Source organism: Eurypyga helias, unplaced genomic scaffold, assembly GCF_000690775.1.
Source record: "Eurypyga helias isolate BGI_N326 unplaced genomic scaffold, ASM69077v1 scaffold28528, whole genome shotgun sequence".
NCBI lineage: Eukaryota > Metazoa > Chordata > Aves > Eurypygiformes > Eurypygidae > Eurypyga > Eurypyga helias.
Genome location: NW_010268020.1, coordinates 10,382 through 18,489, shown reverse-complemented (window position 1 = coordinate 18,489; position 8,108 = coordinate 10,382). Strand labels below are relative to the sequence as shown.

The 8,108-nt window shown below is 48.6% G+C and overlaps 1 protein-coding gene across 1 annotated transcript in view; it reads right to left on the bottom strand.

Annotated features, from left to right (window-relative positions):
• Positions 1-3,337: 3,337 nt before the first annotated feature.
• LOC104514077 (neuron-specific protein family member 1) overlaps positions 3,338-8,108 on the bottom strand; it is a gene marked incomplete at its 3' end in the record, with an annotated part of 14,874 nt that continues 10,103 nt past the window's right edge. Inside the window, exon 3 of the mRNA XM_010157622.1 lies at positions 3,338-3,448. Coding sequence (XP_010155924.1) covers positions 3,338-3,448 — 111 coding nt within the window. The remainder of the gene's footprint in view (positions 3,449-8,108) is intronic.

Genomic DNA, 8,108 nt, shown 5'->3' with positions numbered 1-8,108 from the left:
ACGTTTCCACCGCGACTACATTTCTGCTCCTGGGACTTCACGCTTCTAGAAAAGACCGGATAAACCTCCCCTTTTACTCACTGCTCCTTGTGTACTGCCCAAGGGCAGCCCCTTTGCTTAGCTCCTCACCATGGAGTGACTACACAATGGAAACTGGTGCCGATTCTCACCCTGCTGCTTGCCCGAGACCTTCAGCTTATCTGGAACATTTCCTTCCTTCCTTTTTATTTCATAGGATCATAGAATTACAGAATGGTTTGGGTTGGAAGGGACCTTAAAGATCATTTAGTTCCAACCCCCCTGCCACAGGCAGGGACACCTTCCACTAGACCAGGTTGCTCAAAGCCTCATCCAGCCTGGCCTTGAACACTTCCAGGGATGGGGCATCCACAGCTTCTCTGGGTAACCTGTTCCACCTCACCACCCTCTCCGGGAAGAATTTCTTCCTGATATCTAATCTAAACCTCCCCACTTTCAATTTAAACCTGTTCCCCCTTGTCCTGTCACTACAGGCCCTTGTAAAAAGTCCCCCCCAGCTTCCTTGTAGCCCCTTCAGGTACTGGAAGGTGCTATAAGGTCTCCCCGGAGCCTCCTCTTCTCCAGGCTGAACAAGCCCAACTCTCTCAGCCTGTCCCCATAGCAGAGGGGCTCCAGCCCTCTACGCATCTTCGTGGCCTCCTCTGGACTCGCTCCAACTGGTCTATATCCTTCTGATGTTGGGGGTTCTGATGTTGTGGATTTCTTTCCATGGTTGCCAGGTGAAAGAGGTAATAAGGCAGGCCATGAAACTGGGATGTCCCAGAGTGAGTTGCCAGTCTCTTGTTTCTTCCACAGCCCTTCTACTTCAGAAATCAGTTACAGGTTAGGGCCTTTGATGACAGAGAAAACCCTGGCTGCCCATCCGTTCCTGGCCATAGACTCCTTTTGTTCCTCTGACATAAAGACCCCAGTGGCACTCACTTATAAATAGTATCTTCTGTCACACTGACTTTGCTGGGTCAGTAATTCCAGATGATGGTGGTGTCTTCAATGCACTGAAAGACTTTGCTGTACCGTCCACGAGTCTGACGGAAGGCAGGTGCCTTGGCAAGGCAAGCTAAGGGCTAACAGATGCAGCATGGAGCATCCTGAAGCCCTGGAGAAATTCCGCCGGGATGCAAGTGCACTCAGGTCTTTGAAGAAGACTCCAGTGAGTCTCTCCAGGAGCCAGTAAAGAGCCTCCGAGGAGCGATCTGCACAGTGGCAGATGAGGGCTGTGTCAGAAAGCTTGAGTGAGCACAGAACGGAGGCTACGCAAAGGCAGACAAGCACCTTCTCAGGCACGCTTTCAAGCCCTGGGTGCGTAGGAGAGCAGAAGGGCTGAAAACACTGAAACCCTTGGCACTGCTCCAGGTATGAGAGCATCAAAGCAGAGAGGAGCGAGTCTGACTCAGAGCTGCGGTAGCTCAGCTGTTATGCAGAGATTCCCATAGTACCAGGCTTCCTGAGGCAGGGACACCTTTGTCCTTCACCGGGAAATCACATCAGCATCCAAAGCCTGGGGACATCCAGGCCAGAGAATGATGCTGAGTCCACCTGAAGCACGAAGCCAGTCCAGAGCCACCGGTCACAAGGTGACAAGACGACTTCATCTCTCCCAGGACATCTGTGCCAAGCTACTCCATGATGTATTACGGACTCCCCCCAAAAAGGGATGCAACTTATGTCAACACTGCTAGTTTCAGGCCTTGGGCCATTTGCTGACGTGTTTATCCTGTAAAACTCTGAAGAGTTACCTGACCAAAGACACCATTGTCTCTGGCATTAGGCTATCCAGCAGCTAGGAAACAGCCTCCACACAAACCAGCACCGGGGCAGAGCAACAGTGGCGCAGCGCTGTGTACGTGCTGCACCTTAAAAACAAAGCACGAGCTACAGGGTGCTCTGCCCAGCCTCTGTTTCGGACACCGGGCCCTACGGAGAGAAACCCCACCAGATTCTGCTCACGGTGCTGCTGACATGGAGATAAGAAACTGTTCTCTTCTTAACTCTTGGCAACTCTAGGAAGAAAGGGCAAAAGGCAGGAAGCTGCAACTCCAAGGAAGGGACAACATGGTATGGAAGGGAGCAGAAGCAGCAGACTGTCACTAGACCTACGACAGGCACGTAACTGGCCATCCCTGTCACGTCAGGATCACATCAAGACAGGCTCCATAGGAACATCCAGTCCACATTCCAAACTGCTCAAAGCCAAGAGAAAGCTTAGGAAAAAGCCTATCATCCCATGAGACGTGAGCACAGTGGGGTTTCAGTGCTCATCTAGGACAACACACAAGACCAACAGCAGAACCAAAAGCTGCATATCCTGACTTACAGCCAAATATTCTGGCCACAGTATCTTCTGCCCTTGGACCAAGGGAAAGCCATCACCCAAAACTGAATGAGCCAAGGTAATCCAGCAGGTCAGCACTGATCACACCTCTGGGCTAGACTGCTTTAAGAGAGTTATGTGGCTGAAGGGACAGAATCAAAAGTCCTGAACAGGACTGTCAAGAAGCCATTGCTTCTTAAATGCTTCTGAAGATCATACTGGTACCCATCTGATTCATTATGTGACTAAATATTCTTAAAAAAATTAAGAGGGAAGAATGCCATCATCACTGCTGCTTCTCTAATTACAGCCAAGTTCAACACTGCTAAATTTACAAACCAGAAATCAATGTTATCTTTCTGACTTTCAGCCCAGATGATAGCTCAGGAGACAGCACTCATCTCACACAAATAAGGGGAGCCCCAGCTTCCCCTTCCGTAAGCACCAGCATTTTTTTCCAATAGATGTGTCTTCCCTTTTGGCCTTGGGCAGTAGGGCTCGGAGGTCACCGTTCTAGAACAAGTTCTGTGTACAAAAATAACCGTAAGGTAACTCTGTTCCTCTTAATGAGACCATCACTCTACTGTTTCTTTGACATGTATTCCAGAGTAATTTTTCTCCAGGTTTTAACATCCTCTTCTTTCCTAGGACACATGAATCTGGAGGAACATGCAACATTAAACCGTACGGCCCCATAAATGAGGGCTTTGTCCAGACAACTGCAGATGAAGTAGGTTTGAAGGACACTGGTGTTGGGGCTTTTGCTGCATTTTCAATGTTTAAAGCATTAGGAAAATAATAATATTATGAAAATTGTGCAATAGCGCCTCAATTATTAGACAGAAAAGAAACATAGCAGGAAGCATGCTAACCTATGAAAACACACAGGGATTTCTGCAATACAGCGTGGCTTAGTCAAGGTTATGCAGGAAACAACACGAAGTATTACAAACTCTCCTATTTTTGTAGGATGTGTATGCAATTTACCTTGAAAACAAATCCTTCTGGACAGGTGTGATCGTACTTGTAAACCTTGTAGACTACCAGAAATACCACACACGTTAAGAACGCGAGGGCGAAAAGGACCAGCACGGTTACCTGGGGAGAAAAAGGAGACACGCTTACATTAGTAACGCGGTGCTGACGATACGGTTTGTTGCGGTCGGCAGCAGAAGCGAGCCATGGATGCACTCTGCAGTAAAACCAAAGGATAAAACCAGCTTCTTCATTACTGAGGGAGAAGAGGAAGCAACACGCAAGTGCTTCTACCTCCCCCTCCTCAGAGAGGGAAGCGGATGACCTGGTCAGTGGCCCTGTGCCTGTGCTGCCAGGCTTTTCTGGTCGCCCTTCTCTGCAGCGCACTCAAGGCCAGGAGGACACCTGGAGGTAGCTTGGGTCTGCTGCTTGTTCAGCACACGGATGACGTGTCGGTCTAGTTTATGTCAGCTGGTAAGCAAGTTTGTTCTCCCTCCGCCCGTCCAGGGAACTGACAGTAAGCTGGTGGCACCCAGGTGATACAAAGGTGACTCCAGCAGGGCAAGGCGAAAGCTTGGCTGCCCTCCCTTGTCAGGATGAGAGTTGGTTGCACCTGCTATCAATGTGTGGATAGTTACACCAGCAGGATACTCAGTGGCTCAATGCCCCTTCATTTATAGGGTGAAATAGTACTTCTTCATCACACCGAGGCTGTAAAGGAGTAGTTCACTGACAGATCCCTAAGGGAATACAGAGGCTCAACACGGGGCTCGCCTTGAGGAGCCCTCCGCACCTCTTTCCGCAGTGCTCACAGAGAAGCCATTACGGACGGCTCCGCGTGGCACTGACTTCTCTCCAAGTCCCCAGGTACCTCTCTGCTCCTGAATTTGGGCCGGAGGAAAGTCCAATACACACCTTAAGCTGAATCTGAAATCAGCATCAGTACCAGGCTAACCTTTCCCAGGAATAAACTGCAAGCAGATGGAGACTTTTTGGTCAAATGGGAGACAGAACTGCCTCAGAATTACCTCACCCACTGACAGGAGAAAGCGCAAGACTTTGGCCTGCAAAGTCTCCCAAAAACGGGCCGGAATTAGGAAGGTGTGAGCTCAGCAAATGGCAGTCATTACCTGGGAGAGTGTCCCAGATGTATTTTATTATTCTGAAGCTTCTAGTGAGAGACAACAGCTGAATACCGAGTAAGAGTGGTTGAGGGTTTGGGGTTTTTTTTCAGGCAGAAAGAAGCCAGCATGTGTTGCAGCATAAGAAACAGTAATATACAAACAAGATTATGTGATTAATTAGTTAAAACAAAGTATAATATGATCTAAATTTTAAACAAAGATGAGCAAGCCAGCTATATACACCTCCTAAAGAGAGAATTTAGGCACATCAGGGTCAATTATGCAAACAAGAATAATCTGGTATTTGAGAAAGCAACAAAAAAAATGTAGCTTTGCCTCTTGATGCAGATGCAGAAAGTCACTATAGCGGAATGAATTTAGGTAGCAGTGTAACAACACCAGTCAGAACGAGACATGGAGCGAAGGACCTTTCTGGTTAACTGCAACATCTTCAGTTTCTCAGAGCAGTCACCAGATTATGAAAAAAATAATCATATTCATAATCACCCTCCGAAAAACTTACACTGACATCAATTTTCAAATCCAATTAGTCTTTCCCCAAGTTTATTACTCCTTTGCATACACAAAGGTTGACGTGGTTAGACCACTCTGTCTTGCCAACCGCGTATTTTCTGCTCATGTCTCCGTATCTCCTGCATGAATCCAAGACATGAAGTGCGTTTCCCTTTCTCTGCGGCCCAGTTCAATAAGGAACAACACACCCCTGCCCCCATTCCTGGCCAATCCGTACCCTGTCTCAGCCTTTCTCATGTCTTTCAATAAGGCCTCTCCTTTTTTTCTTCTACAGTTGTTTGGGGCCCCTTCCTGTGTCTCCTCAGCTATCCCCCCCGCCCAGCACATACCCTTTACCCTATGGCTTGGCCCAAACTTTGCATCCCATTTTCCACTGTCTTCCCCTCCCACAACTGTAATGGTTCTTATTCTCTATTTTGCCCCCCAAATTCTCCTTGCATTCCAGGCTCTAGAAGAAATGACCTCTCTCCTCCAAGTCTGCGGTTCCCACTCAGGGCTCCTTGTTCCACGCCCCCCGACCCGGCTGGTATCTCTAAGTCACACACACTGCCTGTGTCACGCTGCAGCCTTATGCCGATACCCAGGGTCCATCCCCACCCCAGGCAGAAAGACCCCAACCATGCCTGCCCCAAGGCAGGTCCCCTTGTGCCTGCCCCAAGGCAGACAAGGCAGGAGCCCTGTCTGCCTCTGGGGCCGTGGGCCCTCTGCCGCCTTCCTCCGCTGAGCTCCAGCTGCTGCTGGGCAGCATGGGGAGATGAGGAACCGGAGAGGAGCGCTCCTCACCCAGCCCGGCAGCTCTGCAGCACACACGTGGCCCAGCCCAAGTTGCAGGTTTTGGGTCATTTGCTTCCCACTGACTCAAGTTCCTTTTGCTCTGACAGTCACTACTGCTTCCCTTAGAGAAGAAAGGGAAGAGAGAGGCTAGAAAGTGGGGACAGAAACAATAAAATCCGGATGGGATGTAGGGCTTCCCATGCCCTACAAGATACACTGCACGCAGCCTTCAAGTAAGGGTCTCTAGGAGCACAGGCCTGTGACGTGGGACAGGGACACCAGGCTGAACAATTGCTCCGGTGCAGATCGGTTCAGCTCACAGCTGTCTCCTCCACGGACAGGCATAAGCAGCTTAAAGTGCTCTGAAAAACGTTCTCACATCCCAGAGCATTTTAACCATATCCCCTGGCCGTCCTACTACCGAGGAACAGCAGAGTCAGAATTTCCTAGCTGTAACCATTTTGACGTGCAGCTGAGGCCTCGGGAACATACTGCAAAGCTAACAAGCTATTTTGTAGTTGAGGCCACATATTAGACATCAGAAAAATCCTTGCATTTCCACAATTGCTGCAGAATCACTCTCTCCAAGGCTCCGAAACTGTTTTGGAAGGTAATTCTGTTTTCTGAAAAGAGGTCAAAAGCCCCATGTTGTGTGGATTGCTGGAGCCTGGCAAGTTGCAGGGCCGCAGCCTCGGGGCTGATGTGCTGAAACATGAAGCATTTACCTATTTACCTGTTTCATCAACCTACATGGAGCTGTGAGTTCTCAGGGCTTGTGCAAGTCACATCCAGCATGGTTCTTCCACTGCCACACAGAAAACCACTGGGAAGAGCTCTCAGGGCTCCTGGTTCATAATTCTCATGGAATCTCTCTCTCTCACTCTATTTCCTAATGTTATTAATTTTGGTATTAACATGTAAATTTTTACTCTCATTATCTCCAATAATTTGCAATCACACTCCATTTGCAAATCCCTAATGAAGTAAGCTCTTGTCTCCTTCCTGTTAGGAGAGATGTTCCCTTCTCTCACCATCCTTCAGGATACGAGTCACTTCTGTTTAAGTAAAGGACAGTCACACCTGCAAATGCCACAGATGCAAAGAAATATACCACTGGATTCCAAGGTGATCACAATCACCTGTTAATTCAATCCACTTCTCCCTTGTAAGACGAAAATCCCTCCCTTCCTTCTAACAGCCATTTTCCTTCACTCTCATAATAACCCACCACTGGTGGTCCCCAATTGTCAGATGCCCAGGTTCAGTTCTGAACCTAAGGCAGTCAGCTCCTCTCCCCTAGCAGTACCACAGCATGACCCTACCTCCCTGCCTCGCCCTCTGAGCTCTCTCCTCCCAGATCCCTTTCAGAAACAAAAGCATGGAAAGAAGGAGGGTGACAAGCTGCTCTTCAGACCACAAGCACCACCAAAGCTGTCATTTTATTGCTTTCTTCCATGGCAACTGCACACTCCCTATACACTAAACGGAAGTTTTTCTCTTCTTCCGACCAGGGCACTAGCAGCAGCTTGCCCTCCTCCTCTGTTCAAGGCAGGAGAGGATGCAAGGCATCGCAGCACCACTCCCTCTCTTCCAGAAGGAAATCTCCAATCCCTTCTCCTTGTGGTAGCCAGCTGGCTGAGTGCAGGACCCCACACAGTGGGAGGAGGAGTCTCTTGAACTACTGTGATCACCCACTGCCATAATACATCCTGCAAGGTGCCTGTCACACCACGCCAGTGACAGCCTTTTGAAGTGCTTTTTTATGAAATAACTACAAGATAGCACAACCAACCATTTCTTTTAACTAGGAATTCCAAGGGTGGTTTTGTTTTCATCTTGAGAGTGACCTTTAAAGCTGGAGATCTGGCAGCAAAACTAAGCGAACAGAAAAGATGACAAGATATTATGTATGTGGCAGATTTTTTTAATAGATCATAAGTGAAGAGCAGAAGAAGGACAATGTCTAGCCAGGAGCTACTGCAGCAATCAAAATGAGAGATGACTAATGAATGAACTAAGTGTACCCACAGCAAAAAAACCCAACTGTCTTCAGTTTCCGTAAGCAATTAGCTGAACAAACGAAACTCACCAGATCCAACAACTGCGCTAACATGTAAACAGCGCAGGGTAAGGCCTTTCTATCAGGATCTGCTAGGTCTTCCCAGCCAGTCCATCCCACTTTGCTACAGCTGCAAAGCACTGCAAGCTGGATTGTCTCTGCCTGGCTACTGCAGTCTCCTCCTTCCTCACGTCACTAACATTTACTGCCCTCCCTTTTTACTCAATCCAGAGTATTACGGCGATGCTCATCAATTGCACCGTGCCTGCTTCTCTTCACACCCCTTCCCGCC